General features: G+C 36.4%; 1 protein-coding gene across 12 annotated transcripts in view; it reads right to left on the minus strand.

The window, feature by feature from the left end:
- SCN3A (sodium voltage-gated channel alpha subunit 3) overlaps window positions 1-24,706 on the minus strand; it is a 115,762-nt gene that overhangs the window by 10,602 nt on the left and 80,454 nt on the right. For all 12 annotated transcript variants that reach the window (XM_023623057.2, XM_070241973.1, XM_023623054.2 and 9 more), the window contains 4 exons: window positions 14,665-14,785; window positions 13,365-13,519; window positions 12,450-12,623; window positions 240-362 (listed from right to left, as the gene is read on the minus strand). In XM_023623057.2, the coding sequence (XP_023478825.1) occupies window positions 240-362; window positions 12,450-12,623; window positions 13,365-13,519; window positions 14,665-14,785 (573 nt within the window). The remainder of the gene's footprint in view (window positions 1-239; window positions 363-12,449; window positions 12,624-13,364; window positions 13,520-14,664; window positions 14,786-24,706) is intronic.

Raw genomic sequence — 24,706 nt, forward strand, 5'->3', positions numbered from 1 at the left:
GTGGAAACATCCTTGAACTCTCATCACATCTGGATTCTAGTCCTAGCTCTGCCACAATTTCTGAGGGCCTGTTGAAATAAATCTCAGTTTCAAGAGACTGGGCTTAGTGATCTCCAGGATTCCTGCTCTGAAATTCTACAGTCTATGAAATAAATATAAGAAGAGTGTGGCACCCCTCTGTATCTAAATCATTACCTACATTTTGTCATAAATCATCAGAGAACTTTCATTCTTCTTACCCTCATGCCTTCAAAGCGGGATAAAGCTCTTAGAGGTCTTAGAGCTCTTAGTGTCCTTAGGGATTTGATGGCGCCAAGTTCTGAGTACCCAAGAGCATTGGCTGCCAAGCTGACCAAAGAAACCTACAAAAGGAAAAAATATTAATTGGCCCACCAAGAAATAAACTGTTGACTCAAGGCATAGCACAGGGTGTCTGTTCTTTAGTGCCAACCAAATAAAACTTCGGACATGTCTGGGCAGCCTCCATCTTCCACATGGTGGGGTCATCTCACATTTCCAGCCTCATCTCCTACTATTGCTTTTCTTATCAGTGAAACTGGAGTCCTTGTCAATTTTTAATAAACATTTGTAAACCCCTCCAGGTAGATATTTCACCCCATGAAGCCCTTTTCGACCTGTGTGTATACCACTGATGATTCAGGACATGGTTCAAAAGCCATCTTTCATTTCATTAGAAATCGTGTTTCTCTCTTGAATTTACGTAGTATCTTGGTTATGCATATTGGAGGCATTTACCATGTAATAGAATCAATTGGTTTAATATCTTCTCTCCCCTTCTGGGTCACATAAGCTTTTTACGGACTAGGATGAAACATGCTTCTCTTAGTGTGCCTAAAACTGTCTAGTTGAATATGCTTTAGTCAATATGTGTTGGATAAATAAATAAGGGGAAAATTTTACCTGGGGAAACATTTTATCAGACCACGTTGTAGTTTCATAGTAACAATGAAATTTTTATCTAAACTATTGAATTCATGATTTATAATACAGTACCTCTCATTCAGAGTGATAATACATCTTTCTGATATTTACACATATGCTAAATTTTACTTAAATGTATGAAAGATTAAAGAGGATATGCCCTTTTTTGGGAGGAAGTCACTTTTATTTGCTTTGATTTTCCTTCAATATATTAACATTTGTTGAAAATTTCCTCTATGTTAGGTTCTGCTCTAAGGGACTTACATGTATAAATCTTAAAAAGTGGGTATTATTAGTATTACCTTTTCTCTGGTGAGGAAGTTGAGTCCCCTCCCCTCCTTTCAAAAAACAAAAAAGATGCACAGGTAATAACAGGTGGAGTTGGGGCTTGAACACAAGTGTTCTGACTTCAAAACCATATCCTAACATTTTGGATCCACTATCAAAAATTCTTTCCTCATCGGAACCACAAAACACAGAAAATGATTTGAGTGACTATCTTCTCAATTCTTGCAAGGATTGTAGGGAACTTAGTGCTTTCCTTGATGCATAGGAGAGAAGTTAATTCATTACATCCACTGGATGGCTTAAGGGCTTTAGGGCTTAATTTTTTGTGAAAAGGGCTATTGAAAATGGATCAAACTGAACCCTCCCAACAATCTTGTAAGATGGGAGGAAAACAATGATCTGCCCCAAAACACGTGGTATAAAGGGTGATACCAGAACCTAGGCTTTAAAGGCAAACGGAGCCACGGTCGCCTCAAAGTTTAATTTAGTATACATCTCACAGAATTGACCAGAAAAATAAATGACTTGAATTTAAGCATGACTCACGCAGGATAATTTATTGAGCTGTTCATTTCCGTCTAGTGTTCGCTGCTACAGAAAGCTGGTGAGATGGGTCAGGTTATTAGAGGATGTTCAGGCTTCTGTGCTCTGTGCTCCTTTGCCTCAGGAGGCCTTAACAGCTTCTTTATGTTTCTGAAGCTGCTTTCTGAAGATTTGCCTCATCTTCCCAACCAAGCCCTTTATTTGAGACCTGGGCATTTTAAAGGGAAGTGGATGCAAATTTCTCAAGACCCTGAAGTAAAGAAGCTTATGCTTTGAAAGTAAAAGAAAGGTAATGTCCAGACCTAGGGGGCGCTGGAAGGATAGGAAGTTGTGGGTTCAAGCATGAGAGGCACCACTCACACATAACCATCCCACACTCGGTGGCTCTGCATGTGCTAGAGAAGCGGGGCGTTGGTGAGCTGCCCTGCTTTTAATGGAGCTCATATAATTTTGTGTAGGGCAAAACTCACTTTCATGAGTTGACTAATGTGAAGAACAATCTGCTTTAAAGGTGAATTTGAAATAAATAATTTTAAAGATTTGCAATATAGTTAAAATGTGAAGATAACGTTCTACATTGGTAGGGTGCTGTACAATTCATATTGGTGTTTTTCACTCATTATCTCTGTCTCAGAGTGGTCAGATGACTAGTCCAAGAAAAGGGAGAAAGGAAAAACACATAACTGGAATTTAGGTTTTCTGTTTTCTAGTCCAGTGTGTTTTCCATCTCAGTAAACTTGTCCCCAACCTTTCAGTACACAACGTTTTAATCCTCATTTCTTTTGTGCTAAACACAAAAGGGACTCTTGCCAATATGTGCAAAGTGTAAGAGAAGCCCTTTGCCAAAAACTGAATTTTCAGTACAAATTTACATGACTCTAGGTACCTCACTCCACAGCAAATATATGGAACTGTCTGTGCCAGAGGTTTAGGAGGTGGTTCAGTTGTCATCCATGCCTTTCCACATCCCTATTGCAGCTGAGACTGAGAAAGAAAGGAATAATGCAGGGAGGGAACTGATGATTCTGAAGAAGACCCTGGGAGTGCTGTGATTGCTTAATGAACCAAGTGACATGAGTTACTTCCCTTAAAAATGGCTCAAAAGGGGCTGGTCCAGTGGCATAGTGGTTAAGTTCATGCGTTCCGCTTTCCCGGCCCAGGTTTCACGGGCATGTATCCCTGGCATGAACCTACACACCACTCATCAAGCCACATGGTGGAGGCATCCCAGAAACAAAATAGAGGAGGATTGACACAGATGTTAGCTCAGTGACAATCTTCCGCAAGCAAAAAGAGGAAGATTGGCAACAGATATTAGCTCAGGGCCAATCTTCCTCACCAAAGAAAAAGGGCTAAAGATAATTTCTTTGAATTTAATATAAACAGTTAAAAGATAAAAACCATACAATCACCTCTATACACTCGGATGATACGTTTCAATTCAAAAGCCTGCATAATTTTTGATGGCAAACTCTAGAGGCTTTCCCAGCAAAACCAGAAATAAAAGAATATGCTCACTACCAATGTTATCATTTAACACTTTCTGGAAAAAGAAATAAGAGCTATAAGAATTAGGGAAGTGGAAGAAGTCATTATTCGCTATTGTTGACCTCAAAAAACCCAAAGGGATAAAGTGAAAAACTGTTATAAATAATTATATAATTGTTTTAGGTGCTAACATATGTTTTCATATTAATTTTTTAAAAAGTTTGTGTAAGAGTCTTTTGGAACTACACCAACTCTAAAACACTAACATGGAAAAAATATAAGTATGAGTAGAATCTAAAATATGATTGTTTCAAGAAGAAGAGCAATCAGAGAGGACAAATCCCACCTGATACTAAACCATTTCTAAATCTGCAATTATTAAAACTGTCTTGTTAGCAGACAAAGAAATGAATGAGAAACAATAAAGTCCAAAATAGACCCAAGACTTATCGAGATTTAGCATGTAGATAGTAGTAGGATTTTAAATGAGAGGTGAGAAAAACAAGTGAGAAACCATTTTGAGGAAAATAATATCGGAGCCTCACCTCACAACTTACACGGAAATAAGCTCCAGATTGATCAAAAATTAAAACATAAAATGAAAATGAATGAAGATACAAATAAAATGCAACCTATAAAATTGGGAAAAAACATGAGAAAATGTTTTAATAATCTTGGAGTGTAATGGTCTTCAGAAGCATTAGAAGAACCACGAAGGAAAAAAGACTGCTAAAGTTGACTGAATCAACGTGAAAAGTTTCTACATGACGAAAGAACAAAATCAAGAGACTAAAGCCCAAAGAGGAAAAATAGTCATACCACATGTGACAAAATAACTTCCTTAATATGAAAAGACCTGCTACAAATCAGTAACAAAATTGTCATTAACCAAATAGAACATCATACAGATTCTCTCTAAACTTTCCCTTTAATCTGTCTGTTGGAACATCGTATTTATTAACACTCCCTAGTGAAACTAGAAGGAAAGCAAAGGAATACAAACAAAGAGAATACGAGAAGAGATAGCAAGGAGGAGAGTTAAAAAATGATCCTGGACTATGGAGAGCACAGGAATGATTACTTTCTCAGCGGAGCAGAAGCAGCAGAAATCCAAGTGCCTGCAGAAGCGAGCAAATTGTTGCAATGACCTCTCAAAAGGCACTGGACCTGGAGACACCAAGTGCCTCTAAAAGGGGGGGTGGGTTACAGATGGCACTAAAAACAGAATTGATTGAAAGTCTCTGTACAGGAAAGCTAGACACTTTTGAGTTTCTTCATCAACTCCTCTGCAGCCCTGCAGGAGAGCACAATGGAATAACACACCTTCACAGTTTATAGAGTAAAATCTATATCTGCTACAGAGGTCAGAAGGTAGAAACAATAATCCACATTGTGGCTGGTTTCCCTCTGAGACCACAAAGCCTCTACAACACATCATGCAATTGCGGGTTTTCCTTTAACAGAACCATAGAGTTTAAAAAGCATGTAGACTAACTCAATATTTCTTGGAGCATCCGCACCTGGAGCTTCAGATTTCTAGATGCACACATCCTCACTTCCATCCCATAACAGTCCTATTTCCTATCTGCTAGGCAACTTCTGAAAACGGGCTCAGGTAGTGGTGAGGGCCAGGCACAGAGCTGCCATGGAAGTGGTGGCAAAGGGCTCTTGGTGAAGATGGGAGGTCGGGGATACTGGAGACGGCAGGATTTGGTCCTCTGGGATGGGTAAGGTTTACGGTAGGAAAGGAGTGAAGGATATCCAGTGTCTGTGAGAAGTAAAGAGCAGTTCCTATGCAATGTCAGCCAGGAATGAGAGTCCATTTTTACATAAGGAGAGTTTGTAACTCAAGGGCTGCCTCTTTGCCTTTGACATTCCTTCTACTTCTATCTTAGGCTTTTACAGCTTATTTGTCTTTAATTTTGTGCATGATTGGAAAATTTAAAATGCTCCAAATTTCCATAAAAGCAAACATCTCAGTCATTATGGTATTGCCCATGGCAGTGGGAAGCTGGAGATAATAGAGGCCACAGGTTCCACAGGAATTTCATGTAAATATCCAAACACCATTGTCTTTTAAAAATGAGGACTTTGAATCAGATGATTTCCAAGTTTACTTCCTCGTCTGAAATTCTACAATTCAGTAATTTCAAGATGATTAAAGCAAAATAACACTATATGTTATTCATGCTGAAAAGACAAATCACAGTATTTTTCTTAATGGATGTGTCATCCTTAATCAAACACACCCCTGGGAAAATACTTGAAGTGCTGGTCTGATTGATAGTGAGCATGATTACTACTGTTTATAGGGTATATAATTATGAATCAATCCTCAGGTTTAATTTTTTTTTGGAAAGATAGGAATTATTTTTGACATTTTTGTATAACGAATGTGTGTTATATAGTCCTCTAACAGCTAAGTAACTACTCTGTGCCTTAATTTCCTCATCTACAAAATTGGGATCATAACAGTAGATGCCTCGGTGGTTTTGTGAAGGTTAAATGAATTAAGACAAAGGTTAGTTGTTGTTAATATTAAATATGAGCACCCTTATTATCTGTCTTGACTGTCACTATTTGGAATCCTGGCTGATGAGTTGGTATGGTCTCCCATGAGAAGGCATTTAAGAAGAGAAAGAGCCATGTGGATCTTTGTAAAGGAGATATTTGTCGAGGTCTCCTTGGAGGCAGGGAGACCATTTAGTAAGCCATTGCTTGATCCAGTTAGTCATAGTGGTGTTGGTGTGGTGCTGAATAGGAGGGTCCAGAACCCCGATTCACTTATTAGTTGATAAAAATGGAGGAGAATTTGTGACTGATTGGTTGTGAGGGGTGAAAGAGGAGAGGCCAAAGATGACATTTGGCTTAGCTTCATACATATACCACCACCAGACAAAACAGGGAATTCAGGAAGAAATGCATGATTGGAGGGGAAAGATAATGAATGTACTCAGACAGGAGGAGTATCAGTAAGTATTACCTAGGAAGCAATTAGAAATGTGGGTTGGGGTTTAAGGAAAGACCAGAATTAAAGACTAAAAGTCTCTTTGTGCTAAAAGTCATAACTTTTTCAAGAAGGGAACATAGAATTTTATGCTGTTAAATTAATAGGATTATCTTCTAAAATCTGGCCAGTGAGAAATTTTTCTTATTACTAAATTGATAACGCTACAAGAGAATTAAATCCTTCCAAGAAAAGAACAAAGTGAATCATTCCTATTAGGAGGCATTTACAGGAAAAACCAAAGCACATACGATACTTTTTAAGTGGAAGTATGTCTGAAGAGAGATCAGAAATTGAGATGAAATGACAAATAGTTTAAAGTTATTCTGTTCCTTTATCCCAAAGTTCTTTTTTTTTTCTAAAGATTTTATTTTTTCCTTTTTCTCCCCAAAGCCCCCCGGTACATAGTTGTATATTCTTCGCTGTGGGTTCTTCTAGTTGTGGCATGTGGGATGCTGCCTCTAAGTGGAAGTATGTCTGAAGAGAGATCAGAAATTGAGATGAAATGACAAACAGTTTAAAGTTATTCTGTTACTTTATCCCAAAGTTCTTTTTTTTTTAAAAAAAAAAAAAGATTTTATTTTTTCCTTTTTCTCCCCAAAGCCCCCCGGTACATAGTTGTATACTCTTCGTTGTGGGTTCTTCTAGTTGTGGCATGTGGGATGCTGCCTCAGCGTGGTTTGATGAGCAGTGCTATGTCTGCGCCCACGATTCAAACTAACAAAACACTGGGCTGCCTGCAGCGGAGCGCGCGAACTTAACCACTCGGCCACGGGGCCAGCCCCTATCCCAAAGTTCTTTTAATTTAATCTGATTCTCTCCACAAGAGCTCCAACTGAAATTCAAGGCAAGTGTGTACATATTAGCACAGCATCTCACTGTATTCATTCACCACCATCGAAGGCAACCACCTTTGGACTGTAATGTGGGAACTCTGACTGGGGCAACACAGTATTTCAAACAGGTCTGTGCACTGTTGCAAAATGTGGAGCAAAGAGCAGGTTAGGTAGAGCTAGCTCTGCCGCCTACTAGCTATAGGACGTCTCTAAACCTCATTTCCTCAGTAGCAAAATAGAGATAATAATAAGACTTAGATCACAGGATGCTTAAGAGGATGAGTAAATAATTTATAATTAAAAAGAGATATTGAGAATAAGGTTTGTAAAGCAGGGATTAAGAGCATAGTTAACAGAGCCAGATTGCTTGGGTGCAAAATCCAGTTTATAGCCACTTAGCTGTTGTAACTTGGGCAAGTAACTTAACCTTTCTTTGCCTTAGTTTCCCCATCTGCATAATGAGAATAATTATAGTTTCTAACTCATAGAGTTTTGAAGATTAAATGAGTTAACATATATAAAGTGCTTTCAGTAGCAACTGTGCAGAGTAAACATTAAGTCAGGGTTATTAATTTTCATTATTATTATGTAAGGCTTTTAATTAGTGCCACTCCCACAGTAAGTGCTTAGGAAGTGCTAGGCATCTTATTGTGCTATTACCAATACTAATAACAGGCCTAGCTTCATTATTAAGGATGCCAATGTGTCAAGAATAAATGTCAAGAACTAAGGCAGGAACCACTAGATTCTAGAGGCTGCTGCCAATTGGAAATACATGTATGAATCACCTCATATTTTGTTCACCTCAACAGAGCGGCTGATGAGGATTCTAAGGGGCCCTTGAACAAACATAAAAAGTTTCTGATCAGCAAACATCAAGCATCTCACTTCAACCACATCAGCAACTTGTGCCGTCTATAAAGTGGGAATCACTTGTGGGCAATAAATATTTCACAATGGTTCAATCTTTTATTCAGTGTTTTGAACACATCAGCACCTTAGCATAATTTGGAATCAAATTTGAAGTTGTCATGATAATATGACATTTCCTGGGGATGACATATTTGCAAAAATTAATAAGGACAAGAAATTTGAATTATTTTTAATGAATTATGATCACGTATTTAGTTCATTGTGTGGCCAACAATGGCATTTATAATATAGCTGCTACAGTTATAGTGTAGGGTAATTTGGTTTTTATATGAAGACAGTATCTTTTTGACCTTTGGATGGAAAAACCAATAACCATACAGAATCAGAAAAATTAGTCCATGTAGTGTAATATTCTGGCAGACAAAGGCACAGATTAAGTTGTCCTACTTGATTCCAACCTGAATTATCACACTTTTCTCTATCTCTTCATCTTGATTCCTTCCTCAAATTTTCTAATATTTCCAGTACTTTATCCCCATCACTTCCCTGAGACATCTCTTATTCATGACACCAGTGACTTCCTTTTTCCAAATATAAGTGTCATTTCTCAGTACTCATGTCACTTGACCTCCTTGCAGCCTGTGATGAAATTGATTATGTCTGCTTTGGAAAAATTCAACTCCCTTCTCTGGGTTTCTGTGACACCATGCATATTCTGTTTTCCTTTTTCTTCTAACTGCTACTTCTCAATGTAATTTACTGGCTCCTTCTCTTTTGCCCAACTTCTAAATGTTGACATGTCCCCAGAGTTTGGCCTGGGCTCCTTTGTCAACTTGCATTGTCTGCCTAGGTAAGCTGATCTGCTCATGAGCCAGGAGGTTCATGGCTTCAAATGACATCTATATTCTGATGACTCCTAAATTCATAATCAGATCCTGGCATCTCTCCAGAGCTCAAGACTCCTGTAAAATTCAACATCTACTCTTGAATGTCCAATAGGCATCTCAAACTTAGTTCATCCCTCTCCCACTACCATCTGCTTGCCCTGTTAAACCTGCTCTTCTGATCTTCCCCATTCCAGTTAATGGCTTCATCCTCTATCCATTTGTTCATGTTGAAAGAAAATCTATTTGTTGAATCCTCTCTTTTCTTCACACCACACACATCCAGTCTGTCAGTAAGTCTCATTAAATTGATCTAAGACACAGTCATCTCTTTCCTAGAATATTAACACAGCTTTCTAATTTATCTTCCCGCTTCCACTCTTTGTCGTCCCTTCCCCAAGCCACGCATGATCATTTTAAAACAGTAGATCAGATCCCTGCTCAGCCACCCCCCGCAAGCTTCCCATTGTAACTATAACCAATATACAATAAATTACATAATATGTACAATATATAATAAATTACCGTAAAACATGAACTTCTTACCAGGCCTCTAGGAAGCTTTCTGAACTCAGTTTCTGTCCCCCTCACCCATGTTTTATCACACACATGCACAACAGTTTTCTTTCTGTCTCTTGAGTGTTCTCAGCGCATACTCACTTTAGGGCCTTCAGATTGTTCTTTTCTATTCCCTCAGGTCTTTGAATGACTGGCCCATTGTTATAGATTGAATGTTTATGTCCCCCCAAAATTCATTTGTTGAAACTTAATCGCGAATATGATAGTATTTGGAGGTGTGGGAGGTGATTAGGTCATGAGGGCAGAGCCTTCATGAATGAGATTAGTGCCCTTATAACAGAGAACCCTGAGAACTCTCTTGTCCGTTCCTCCATGTGAGGACGCAGTGAGAAGAAGGCCATCTATAAGCCAGGAAAGTGGCTATCAACAGACACCGAATCTGCTGGCATCTTGACGTCCCAGCTTCCAGAACTGTGAGAAATAAATTTCTGTTGTTTATAAGTCACTTAATCTATGGTATTCTGTTAGCGCAGCCCAAACGGACTGACACCCTTTCTCATCATTTACCACCCCAAAAACACATTCCCTAGACACTAGCTAATACTCTCTTCCTGCTCCCTACCCTGCAGTCATTCTCTAGCCCATTACCCTGTTTTATTTCATAGCAGTAATCACCATCTGCCTTTATTTTATTTTCAGATTTCATTTGTTTACCTCTTTACTGTCTGTTCCAATCTCCCATAGAGTGTAAACCATAACAGAGCCTGATCTGCCTTGTTCATATCTCCTTTGGCTACAATAGCATGTGACCCTTGTTAGGTGCTCAAAATATTTACTGAATAAATGATTGAATGTTAGGAGGTTGGACAGATAATCCACTACAATCTACTTTTACTTTCAGGTAGAGAATTGAAGAGATTACATTTTTTCCCTAGATAAATTTCTCGAGGTTTCAAAGCATACTTCTAGTTTGAAGTCTTCACCTCTACCTCTATTATTTTTTTAAGCTTTCTGTGGCTGTTTAGTTTGTTACATCAATATACCTGATGGACTGTGAAGCCCTTTGAAGTATGTTTTACTTGTACTTTCAAAAACTGTTTTAACTCTACGTTTACTTTAGCTTAGTGTACCCAGTGGTCTGAGAACAAGTTGTTTTCTGAAGTTACATTAATTTATGTATTTCAGCCCCTGCAGTGAGAAAAAGAAGAAAATAGACCCATTTAAAATAACATAACTTGCCCAAAGGTAGAAAGCTTTAAGTACCCAGTTCCAATCTACTAATTTAGGGAAGTAATTTTTGGGCACTATTCTTTGTCATTAATTTACTCATTTTGACATTATTCAATAGATACCTAAGCATGTATATTAGATGTCTAAAGATAGAAACATGAAACAAAACCCCAGCTCTTGAGAGATTTTTGCATCATATTTGTACCTCCTATATGGGGGAAATACACAGAAATACTTAAAGTACAATGCAGCAAGTACTTCAATGAATGTACATTTTTCAGTAAATGTACATATTTCAGTAAATTTCAGAGTTTTCTGGAGAAGTTCTATCGCATTTGTAAATGTTCTTCATCATGACAAAATCTTTTTGAACCCGAGAAGATTCTTAAATGTATTTAGTGTTCCATCCTTCCAAAGAGGAGCTGGAGATTATAAATGCTAGGCCCCAAGGACAGTCTGAAAATATCATATAATATTGGTAGCAGTTAGATAGGAAGTCTATGAGGTAAAGGAGCGTTGATTTGAGAATCGGGAAATGTGGATACTAATCTCAGCTTTGGTACTAGGTAGTTGTGCTATCTTAGGACAATTCTTTAAACTGAGGCTTCAGTTTAGAATAAACTGTTCAGAAAACTCTCTAGAATAAAGGCTAGATATTCTTTAAGGTGCATTCCAGTTGCAGAATGTCAGAATATTAAATTTCTCTTTATAGATAGCTTTTCAGGACAATATTGAGATTTATCTCTATTATTCATTAAAGACGAACCATAGAAATTGGAAGTCATTTCTGGTCCATTAAAAGCCACTTGGCAGCATATTTCTTCTCAACTCAAAGTGGGTAACACATTTTGGTTATAGAATAATGAGAACGTATGTGTGGGAGAAGGGGGAGTAGAATTTAGATAGGCCCACACTTGTCAAAAATGATTAAAAGAATGAATGCACACATAGGGCAATCATTGATTCATAGTGGCAACTATGAGAGCTAAAAATAAAGTGATTTATGATTGCTAGGAAACAGTAGAGAGGGTACTTAAAGTACCTGACTTTGTTGGGAGGCTGTGAAACCTTGTGCAATGGAATATCACAGAAGACAAAGAACCAGATGACTGTCATTTTGCCCCAGTGCCTCTCCATGGCTTGGAATAAAACAGCATGCTTCGAGTCAGACAGACCTCCTTATTGGCAGCGTTCCTATGACTGCTCACTCCAGGGTAATCACATTCAGAGCAGGCCTCCTACATCTAACTCTTTGCATGGTAAATATCTGATTAGCTGCTGGGATATCTAACTACTGATTTAAGAATGGAAATGCACTTTATTGTCTCTGTGGCTATATGGTTGAATCAGGTGGAAGGAAAACAGTAAATAGGTTGTTTTAACATTATTTAGTAATGCACTCTAGTAAGGGATTGAAGTACAATTCTCACAATTCCTGGCCCCAAATTTGTCTTGTTTTTACCTCCTGGAGATGTTTTCTTTAAATTGAACTGTTAATAAGCTAAGTGCTTAGATCTGTCAATTCACAGATTTTTAGCTATTCCTTACCTTGAAGTTCTTAACTTTCAGAAAAAGAAGAGCTGTCTGCTTGTGGCATAGAACAACTCTCTCTGTGTTTTCCCTTACCACTGTCCACATTTTTAGGGATCCTACTACTATTTTCCATGAGACTTTCCTCATTTTTGCATTTATTGTAGTTTTTAAAAAGATAGTTGCATAAGTATGTCAGCTTAGTGAAACTAAGTTCTCAAAAGTCAAGATTTTAATCATAGAAATGCATGAAAAGTCAAACTTGCCTTTTAAAAAAACAATTTCATAAAAATCACTCAGAATACTTACATCAACGATCAAGAAATCTAGCCAGCACCAGGCATTAGTGAAATATGTTTGAAATCCATAAGCTACCCATTTGAGAAGCATTTCCAGAATGAATATATAAGTGAAGACCTTGTCAGCATATTCTAGCATGGTTTTGATAGTCTTTCGCTGTTCAATGTATATATCTTCAAAAGCCTGTGAATCAAGAATACTTTTATTTTACTTGCATGGCTTGCCTCCCCTAAATAATTGATAAAATTTCTTAGTATAATACTGGGCACAAAACAATAATTGGATAAATATTGGCTAATATCAGACAAACAGCAAACATCAGACAAAATCTAAAAACTAAAACTAACAGAAAATGTTGGCAAGGAAATATCAATATCTTTACTGACTTGATGTATGCTTCCTTCTCTGCCCTTTCACCTCAAAATCTCTATCTCAATTACTGCTACAAACACATGCTTTTAAAAAGTAATATGAGCTCAGAAAATAATGAAATTTCTGTTAACGAGGGATAGACTTCGTCTATTCCAACATTACTCCCCTGAATGATCTGGTTTATTTTGGAAGAATAAATTGATTAGACATAAAGAAAATGAAATATACTTTTAGTCCATAAATGCTAATTTGATTATTAGGGAGAAGTGGATGGTGTTTGACATGGAAGGTAACACAGTTACAGAATGTCTGTAAATGGCTGTATCAGTGAGGAAAACATCTGTTAGATAAACACCAGATGAGAAATGCCATCTGGCTGTTCATGGTTCTGATTTATTTTGTACTGAATTTTGCATAGTTCAGTCCTGGGTGCCAAGCTCTGCAAGGCACAGATATACTTCCACCTTTACTTCTTAAACTCAGTGTACATTTCTTTAGGAGAATAAGCTATTTCACTAGAACCTGATTCTTGCCAAGATGCATTTCACTTACCAAAGCACCGCTACTGAGAAGAATCATGAAGACAATGAAAGTCTCAAACCAGTTGTGTTCAACAATGCTGTAGCAGGTTTTCCGAAGATTCCACCAGACCTTTCCTTTGCCTTCTTCTATACTTACTTGACAGAAGGGAAACTTTTTAATACATCCTGAAAGATAACATTAAATATAATAAATTAGAAAACTATATTGAGGTCCTAAATAGGAAAAAATAAACTTTTTGCTCCCTCTCCATCCCAGTCTCAAATCACCCTTTTACAGGGTAAGTAGCTACTTCATTCCCTAGTTATCTTCAGCATCCCTCCTGCGTAATGAATCATTCTCAGACTTAGACATTCAGCCAGCTGCCTAGAATTCAAGGAATTACTTTACCAAGAGTTTCTTGAGTATAAATGGTTTCATTCTTTAACACTAGTCAGGATCTCTCTTTGCCTTAAGGCCATTGATGGAAGTAGGGTCCAAGAACACCTCGTAGGTTTGGGGAAGAATTACATGTTCAAATTATCTCTTCATTTTGTGATGTGATCTTGGATTTTTACTCCCTTCTTTTCATGCGCAGAAAATCCCCCTGTCTTCCTAGGTATCAGCCATTGTCAGTTTTCTCAAGCTCATTTATTTTCAGCCTCAGTGCTTTTCTTACTCACACCTATGACTCATCTTGTCAGTCAGTGTCTCTATTCCTTTGTCCTCCCCCTCTGAGCTTTCATGTTATTTCTAACTTCCATCCACTCTTCTGCTCTGACTCTCTGAGCTACTATTCATCGGATTAAACCCAATCACAATGAATCTGCAAATCTTTATTAATTTGTGTGCAAGACACTGTACCGGTCACTGAGAACAACTCCTGTTCTCCCTGCCAAGGATCTACAACACATCTGCATCCCCAAACAGCTCTGGCCGCAGCACAAATTAATCACATTTGAAACTGTAAGGGCTGGGGTGTAATTATTGCAGCATCTATAAATCAAATCACAACATTGCCAGTGAGGTCTGAGGCGATTGCTATATCAATGAGGTGACATTCCAGCATGCCATTTATCTCACAGGGTTAATGTCTCCACATGCTAGAGGATGAAAAAAAAAAAAGACACATCAAATCATCTTAATTGTCCAGGCACAGTCACTGCCATAGTATAATCCAGAAATAAAGATAAATAACTTCTTGGAAGAAACAGGAAAACAAAGATGAACATGCCTTCACCATTTCTTTGAAATATTTCCTCCAAAGGAGGTCTGTTCAGTCTCTGTAAGGAAAGAGGGGAGATTGAACTTAACCATATTAGAGCTTGTTTACCTTCAGTAAAACAAGCTTCTGGTTTAAGGTCTTCCTCAGGCTCAATTTCAGCTGGGTCACCTTCTCGGGGTGGAGCAACATCAACTGTGCTTCCTTCAGATGAGCTGGTTGCATTTAATTTCTGGAAACAAAATCCCATTGCAAAGATATGATTTTTCTCCCCTTTCATTCAGCTAATTTGAAAACGTTCTGTCATAGTGTGAAAAAATGGTAGTGATAGCATTTGACTCTAATAACATTACTGATAATTATTTACTAATAATTTAACATAATTAAAGTCCTCCTATTCAAAACAATGTAACTACTGACCTGATTTAGACAAAAAAAAGGTTAGACAGTATTCAATATAGGTGATTTGGAAAGGATGAATTATACTGATTAACTTGTTTTATGATCTCCATTTGTATATAGACGCCATATGAAAATCATCAAACACAGTAATACTCAGGCCAAATCAAGAATAGTCTGATAAAAGTTTGGTTTGCTGACATCCACTACTGATTGTATTAATTAAAATGCGTCAAATCAAACTGTAATTTCCACCTCTTCCGATGGAAATTTTCAGAGGGCAAAGAACATTACCAGTTGTCTCTAACTACTGTCCATGTTTCTGTAATTTTAGAAAGGAAGAGCAGCACATTAACATTAGTCACAGTCATTATATTTCAAATTTGAGCTATATTTTTCTCTGGCTTACATAATTTTCTTCTTACTTTACTAGCAGAAAAATGATGGATCTCTCTCTTTTTTTGAACTGTTTAAATGAATTCAATACTTGGCAAAGAATTCTAAATGAAATAGAAATTTCTTCATAAATAGCATTGTCCAGAATCTGTATAGACTTTTATTAGGAGCACATTCTGAATTCAATATGTGATCCGGCTGTGAATTTTTCCTTTAAATAGTAAATCATTGTGACATGCTACAGCCACTTTATTGTTAGAAGAATAAATATCTAATAAGTACTCTGAAATCACTTGGGGAGGAATTATGGAGGTGCAATGTTTTATGAAAACGGATGCAAACACATGACATACAGCACAACCTAGGCGAAGTGAAGCTTTTAGAATGAAAGAACAATACATGGACATGTTAATGGTTTCAAAGCCCCCATTAACTTTAGTAGCTAAGTGGTAGTGTCACTCTGCCCCAGCTTTCTGAAAGAGTTAATGTGTTATTGAAAAATGCCTAAATGACTTTCTAAACATAAGTCATAACTGGAGGAAATTTGGCTCAAAACTCTTGATTTATTGAAATCATAATGTAAATGTAGTATAATATTTTATAATGTGAACTAACTGAAGAGTAATATCCAGATGATACTTTCTGTAGTGTTACTTTGAGGGTGAGGTTAAACATGTCCAACTAAATATATTGTGAAAATTACTTTAAGTCAAAATATAATTCTATAGTAAAGGATCTCATAGTCTGGAGTATGCTAAAGAGAGAAGTTAGGCCATCATTTGATGGTTCTTATGATCCTTTTAGTGCAAGAATTTTTACCATTAAATTCCTCTAGTTTTTGGAGAGGTGTAAGGCCAAGACATATTTTTTTCTCCCAAGATTTTTCGTCTTCTTACAGCCAGGATATCTTTATTCTTTTAAGAAAATTTCAGGAAGCTATTGTTGGATTGAATTGCAGCAGCTTCTGGTATAATGAAGAAAATATTGGATAATTCTTTGGACCCAGAAACTAACTCTTCTCTTCTGATTTCACTGGTGGTTTATGGGTTGGACACTGACATTTAATAAGTGGCAGCAATGATATCCACTGCATAAATAAAACCATTAAGAAATCTGATTATTTTAAGGTTAGTTGTAAAAAGTTCCATGTTTCTTCTTCTTCCTCTTGACCAATCCAACCTCAATAATTTCTTCTGAGCCTAGTCATGGTCCGCCTGCTTCATGAAGCCTTTCTTTCTTGCATGATTCCTCCACACTAAATAATTTTATAGAACATTTAGTCCATTATCCTTGTTTGCTTTGATCAAATATTCTCATAAATATATATAAATTATATAGTACATAAAATTATATCTATGTACAAACTATATATTTATGTACATATACATATATACCAAAAATGTACACACACACAGATATATGTATATATATATATATATATATATATATATATATATACACCAAAAGGTCAGAGTACAGAATAGACACTAAACAGTTATGATTTTATGAAGAGTGAATAAATGTGTGACTGAATGCATTTTTGTATTACTCTTATAGAGAGAATTGTAGTGTTTAAGTAATTTCATCTCTCCATTTTGACATATAACTCAATCACGGCTTTGACAGAAGTCTATTTAATTGTATAAGAAAATGTATTTTCGTAATGAATAGGAATTATTTAATTAATAACATTTAAGTGATAAAAATGTGATGTTTCCAAAGTTTTTCTCTAAAATATTGGAAGGTGTTCAATAAAGAAATCTGAGAGAAGAAAGTAATAAGCATATTTGCATATACACACAAATACAGCTACAGTCGTGCACCACACAATGACATTTCCATCAAGGATGGACCGTATACATGATAGTGGTCCCATAAGATTAGTGCCATACAGCCTCAGTGCATAGTAGGCTGTACATCTAGGTTTGTGTAAGTATACTCAACGATGTTCACACGATGACGAAATCGCCTGATGCATTTCTCAGAACTTATCCTCATCATTAAGCCACACATGACTGTATACCTTTCCATTTGAAATTTTAGAAAATATACTTATCCTTCACTTATTTTACCACTGTTAACATAATTATAAGATGTTCAATTTTTCGCATAATTGTCTGCCATATGTTCTACAAGAGTCTTATATTTAAATACAAATACTTATTTAAAGCAAACCCTTCACAGCACAAGCAATAGTAGCTGCTAATCTGAATGACAGTCGAATCTACTGTTTACCAAGTATTGACCTCTGAGTGTGTTTTTGTTATTGGTGCTGTCTTTAGATTATAAACATTTACGAATTTGGTTAACATGTTGGGACATAAATAATTTCAATTTTCTAAATGGCTATGGAGGTTATACATTCCCACATCATGAAGTAGAGAAGGCCAGTAATGAGTCTGGCTCTATCTGCCCGACATTATGAGGCATAACGTGTCTTTTGAAAATGGACGAGAAAAAAATTCTGCACGCATCCTGCTCTTCTCAAATGAGCAGAATCTATTTCAATGGAGATTACTTCACTGTTATCCAGGAGTTCTTCTGATTACAAGGATAAGCTCTTTAAACTTACACTCTAGAAAGCTCCTTAAGGAATGTTCAGACAGAGACTTGTAGACCCTCATGCACCAAAGCTTAAAAGATAGTTGGTAGGCTAGCGTTCATTTCACTAAAAGCGTTTTGTGGGAGGCTCCTTTCCCTATGGAGGGTGACATAAAGTTAATTCATCCTCAGTCGGGGAATCAGGTTTATTCATGTTGTCATCTTCATAGGGCACATTTTTGTCATAGGAAAGTACATAATTTTATTCTATGAAGTTATGAAAATATTATAGCAACTACATAAAATTTCAAAAGTTGTGAATTTACCTATTGAGTTAAATTAAATTTAGACTGTGTTCTTATTAAGTTACAACAACTTACCAATTATGATATACTGCCTGACATGCTTTAGGCACTGGATACATAAAGAATTTTACTGCTGAAATTTTAAATCATTAATTTATATCCTAGAAAACTACTTAAGCATTTAAAAAATTCTATCCACTAATATAATAGTATCTACATAATCTTAACATTTTCTGATTAAGTTCAATACTTCAGCATTCATACTCTGGTAGAAGGTAGTTTGTGATATGTTCTATCAAAGCCATAACATAATGACTTCAAATATATTTAAAAGCATATAACTGATTTAAAAGCAAGTGACTGATGATAAATACAGAGAATAACTTACTTTATATTGCCATAGCTGTGGTACTACAGTGATATAAAAAAAGCAAAGAAATCTGAAATGAAATTTTCCATTATGAGGAACTTGATGGCTATACTAAATAACTAAAATTAAAACTTGTTCAGAAGTAGTTAGAAAAGTATAATTAGGTATATACGCATAACAATAGAAAGCTTCTATATAAAACTGTATAGTACAAGTTCAAACTTGTTTTCTTGTACTAGTTTCTCCCTAGTCCTCCAATATTTTACGGCAGTTAACATCAGATTCTTCCATCCCTTGTAGAAACTACTAAGTCTACAGAGGGATGATGGCTTATGCTCTACAGATGCACACTGGAAAGCAAGTTTTAAGATGCAACATTCTCCAGGCCTAATTCAGCCACAGAAAACATGCCTGGCTGCAGCAGAAGCCCGGCGCAGTGCTGTGGAAGCCGCACGCTGATCCAAGAACCATGTGCTCAGAGACATGGTACCTGAATATCAGATTTTCAAGAAGGTTAACTGCAAATACCACTCTTAAGAAATGACAGAATCAGCACCCAAAAAGGCCATGAGACCTTTTTTTTCCCTTAATAAGGTGAACTTCTATAGAAATTCCCCCTTATGATGAATATTGCTCTTGATTTTTATCCAATTAAATAATGAAATTTAACTTTCAGTGATAGAAGAGAATGTTAGCAACTGGCCTACTTCCACTGAAATGCGCTCACATTTCATTTATTTTCAATCAGCTATTGTGTTTGACTCTCACAAATTACTGTGTGATTCAAGAGGTAAAAATAAAAGATTCAGCCATTACAGATTACCTTTAAAATCTAGCCATTTCTCTCAAAACTTCTGAGTTTTGTCTTACAAGTACAAGAGGAAAATCTTTTGGTCACACAAACTATCAGGGCCTTAGTCTGATCTTTTGGATATGCATATCCATATCTTGACTTATGATATTTGACTTGAAGAACAGATAGCCACACCATAAGGCCATTGGGTTCCTTATCCAAGGCAGAAAGAATAAGACAAAAACCAATAGCTCTTTTTTTCTGGACCAATTATGGAATAGCTAAAAATACAAACCACTTCTATTCAGTTTTCCCTCGACATATTTTAAATATACACCACCCCTGGCGCTCCTTTTATTTTAAAATAGCCTTAATAAGAACATACATATGAAACTGAAAATAGTTATGTGGTAGTTGAAGAGTAAGGTAAAGGGGCATCAAGAAGGCAAAAGAAAAAGCTGGTTGATCTTGAGAAGATTACAAAAATTTCCATTTGAACTAGCTTTAATTAAGTTTTGTTTCAGCAGAAGTACATTAAAGCACCAAAACAGTTCTCTAAGGGTCAATATGGGTTTAAAGTGGCTATTCACACACCCGTCTGAGCCTCTGGAAGAGTTGCCTCACATTCAGTTTCACAAAGAGCATTTAGAAGGCTGAGAGCATAACGGAAATTGGGAGCTACAGGCATATTCTCCCACTGCTCTCCAGATTATGAAAACAGAGCACAGTGCCTTTTCCAGAAGAGCATGTGCTTGGGACCTTAGTCAAGCATCTGTTTTCAAAGTTTCCACAAGGGCTTTGAGAAGGAGGGAATCCTGTTATAAACAGGGTGTGAAAGATAATTTTCCAGTACCATTTAATTCTATTCTGTTTGTGAAGAAAAAATAAATCAGATTTTCTTCAATGACTAATAATGATTTACTCCTAAAGCTAAAACGTCATTGCTAAGTAAAAATTACATAAATCACTAGGGGCTGTATGTTTTTCTATTTTTCATTAATAATTTTATTTCTGAATTTGTTGCCTTCTACAACTAATTCTTAGTTATCAGAAAGAAGAAAAGAGACCTAGAGACAACCTCACACTCCAGATTTTTTTTCACCAAAACCTTTGAAAACTGCCAACACTCATGAACTTTTTGCTTCATAATTTCCCTTCCAGAACCCTCACTCCAGCTGAGATTCCAGTAAGCAATGATATCAACAGGAGAAAGCTGAGTCAAGAGAGTAAACTTAAGATTTTAGTTAGTCCACAAACCTACAATAATAATTTTGGGAGATGCCCTTTACTCCTCATAAAGCTATAATTTATAATTAATAATCAAAAGTAGGAAAATTTCCAAGTCTCTTTTTTGCCTGCTCAGTTTTGGGAACATTTAGGGAGAAATTAATGTAGCTCAAGGAAATAAAAAAAAAAATGGGTACACTGGGTCAATAACTTAATGATCATGATGCAGTGAACTTTTCCTATCCCATATCATGATGCTTTCCTTCTGTTAATTACCTTACAGTGATCACTTACGGTTTTGCAGACACATGGCTTAACAACTTTCTTAAACTACATGAAAATCCAAGATATGTGGTGCCCAAATGCATACAGACTATGGCCCTTCATATCCAAAAACTCATGATCACCTACTCTTTTTTTTTTAACAGAGCCTTTCCCAAAAAACATGAAAGCAGACTTTCCATGTGAAGAACATGAATTGGATGGGTTGAAAATTACATTCATAGATCTGAATATAATGATCTGAAAATGGCAGCACTATCAAAAAAAACCCTGTAAGGGTCCTTTTGGTAATACAATTTACTTATAAGGGCTGAATCAACAACAACAAAAGTTGTGGTTTTATTTTAATGAAATAAAAGCAGAGAAATAAAAGAAAATGCATGCTCTCAAATTCTTGGCTATATTGAATTTTAAACATTCCTATCATGTTTTAAAATAGATATAAATCCTACAGAGCATGCAATTGTTGCTTTTAAAAGTCTAAAAGACTAAACTGGAAACTCATTAACAGAATCAAATGTGATGTGGGACTGCCCGTCTCGCCTGACCATGCTGTGATGTGTCACACGATTCAGCAGAGAGCAGCTGGGCACGTCTAGCACTTCCTTGCATGGCAGGGGAAGGGACGTAGCTGAGTAGCATGCAGGCCAGTCAAAATTCACTTAGAAAGTGATTGTACGTGGACAACTTGCTTGGGTAACCTGGGTAAAAGTGGTGGCCCGAGCCTCTGGCTGGTTAAAAAACACCAGAGCTGCATTCTTGATGGCTCCAGCTTGATTTTACCCCTGTGAGAAGTAAGAATGGCAAGCAGTGAAGGTTACAGTACGATATTGCTAGACTGTGCTTTGGATTTCAACTTCACATATGATTCTCAAGAACATTTCTTCTATTTCTTTCACCTGGGAAGACATTGAAACCTTTTAAGAACTTAATTGTAAAAGTCCACAGTTGTATAAAAATTTAAAGAAGTCATGATGATGTGAACTTTAAAAATATATTTAAAAATATAAAAAGAAACAAAATTCTACATTACATCTTGTCACAAGATCTGTATCATTCCAAGTTTTTTCAAAATAAAAGATCACTATTGTGAAAGCTATACCTTCAATTCTCTTACATTTTTTCATGCAAAGCTTGATATTTGTTTCCACACCAGACTGCTTATGTTAGTGGTCCGTATATATGGTTATAATAGATACATATAAAAATATATACAGTATATAATATATAACAACAATTCATATTTTTACCTCCAAAAACTTCTAAAGATCATTTCTCCCCAACCATAACATAGCCAGATATACTTTATTATGAAAATGCATGGAAGGAGTAGAGTAACTAAAGTTTTCAAATACTACCTAAATCAGTGATTAATTTACTGCTTCTTCTTAAAGCAGAAATGTACTGTAATTTTTTTCCTTTTTCTTTTTTTTTTAAATTGAGGAATGTATCACTCTTTTGGGTTCAGCTCGTGTTATTTCTCACTTTGTCAGCAAAGAGAAAGATATTCTGTGCTCTCCGAAGCAACACTCAATGTTCTTTTCTATTTGTGGTCAAAAAACTAAGAAGCATGAACCAAAATGTCATTTTATGGATATGTTATTTTTACCTTGTGTATGTACATGTGTGTATGTGCAATAGCTATTAAAAAAGATTAACCCAGGCAACATAAACACACATCTGAAATGTGACCTGTATTCAAAACCAGTAGTTTCAACAAATTTCAGATCAAAACTGAACTTTGCTGGAATTTATCTAAATGTATTCTGTAATGTTAGAACACACTGACTTTTGTTGTTATTTTTAAAATTAGTGTACTTTTTTTTTTTTAATATTGGCACCTGAGCTAACAATTGTGGCCAATCTTTTTTTATGTGTGTGTGCTTTATCTCCCCAAATCCCCCCGGTACGTAGCTGTATATCTTCGTTGTAGATCCTTCTAGCTGTGGCATGTGGGACGCTGCCTCAACGTGGCCTGACAAGCGGTGCCATGTCCGCACCCAGGATCCGAACCAGCGAAACCCTGGGCTGCCGCAGCAGAGCATGTGAACTTAACCACTTGGCCAAGGGGCCAGCCCCCAAAACCAGTGTACTTTTAATCTTTGTGTGAGTGTACATGAGAATTGCCCTATTACTCTTTCAGGGATTTTTTGGTATTAATTTTGAAAATCATCCACATAAAATTTATTACTGAATTTGATTTTACTGTGCAAAATAATTTGAAATTTTATCCTAGCTTTATATAAAAAAGAATTTAATTTTATATTTACTTTGATGTATTTTCCCACCAATACATCTGTACGTTTTAAACAATTTCATTACATTCTGTCATTGGATTCCATGTATCCAAAATTAGCTTGGAAGAGGACAGAATGGTTATTTAAAATCATCCTATAAGGAATTTTCATTGAGATAATAAAATGTTTTCTAGGTCTTGATAATGAGGAAGACGTTGTATCTCATTACAAATTTATGATTATTTAGCCACTTAAAAGACATGACAAAAAGGTAGTATTCTTCTAAGCAGTCATTTGAAGTACCTGTGGACATTATAGAGTTTTTGAAGTATTCTGAAACTAACTGTTTGGTAGAAAGTAAGATATTTAATGTCCATAGATCCAATGTGATGAAACCTGCGATGTGAATGTAACAAATGTTTCTCTGCCTCTTTGCTTTTCTACCTCTTCTCAACCACAAGTTAGTCTTGTCCCTAGTGTTCCCTTATTTTTTCTTTATAGTTACTTCTTTGGTGAGCTTCTCTATCTTCAAGGAATCAGATAATTATAAATCTGCATTATCAAAGCTATTTTTAAACCCTGACCTCTCACCCAGCCTCTGGTTCCCAACACTGTCCCTTCTAATTCAGCGTATCACAAATGAATCCTCTTCTTCCCACATACACCTGGTACCCTTCCTACGCAGGCCATTTCAGACAGTGGCATTGCCATCGTTCCAATTTCCCAGATTCTTTACCAGATTTGTCAAATTACCAGTTAGTCTCAGTTCCCATACTTATCACCCTAGCCGAGAATTTCCTCACCTCATTGCTATCAAATGATTGTTACCACATTCTCCAGGAGAACCCCCCTTATCCCTCAGTCTAAACTGTTTTGCTCACTGATATCAAATAAATTTTCCTAAAACCTCACTCTCCTATTTCCTCTCCCCTGTTTCAGCAAAGACAGATAGCTCCTTCTTCACTATGCAGCCAATTCCAAACTCTGACTTCCTTCAGAGACTTTATAATCTGAAACTACCTTACACACCCAAACACATTTCCCACTATCCTCTCAACCAATACCTTATTCATGCTGCTTGTGCCCCTGTAGTGCCTTAATACCAAGCCCATTCTCAACTCTGGCTTTCCTTTCACAGTTTTCTGCTTTGGTTTCTGTTCATATATTTGACCCAAACTTGGAGGCCTATTTCAATTTTATCTCTTCCATTTAGCAACTTGTTATGTTCTTGCTGTTCTCAATACCTATATCCTTATATTCAGTCCTGCAGGATCAAACTTTTTAATAGGTCATTAATGATTTCGTGAGTTAGTGTTAGCTTCCTCAAAGATGTTGCGATTTCCCTGAAGGGGTTCTGTTATGGAGCTCCCCATTAACTCTTCCTACCCTTTGTACCCAGCAGGGCGCGGAGTTCACAAAAAGGGCTCAATAAATGCTCGTTCATTAATTGATGTTTTTTCTTAAATAAACCTACGTCAGATGATATGGGAAATAAAATTAGAATTGAATTCTTATTTTACCAGACTGAGCAATATACAAATTAGAATTGAATTTACTAAGCAGACTCTGAGTGGAATTCTGAGAAAGACTATTATACCTCATA

This window comes from Equus caballus, chromosome 18, assembly GCF_041296265.1.
Source record: "Equus caballus isolate H_3958 breed thoroughbred chromosome 18, TB-T2T, whole genome shotgun sequence".
Taxonomy (NCBI): Eukaryota; Metazoa; Chordata; class Mammalia; order Perissodactyla; family Equidae; genus Equus; species Equus caballus.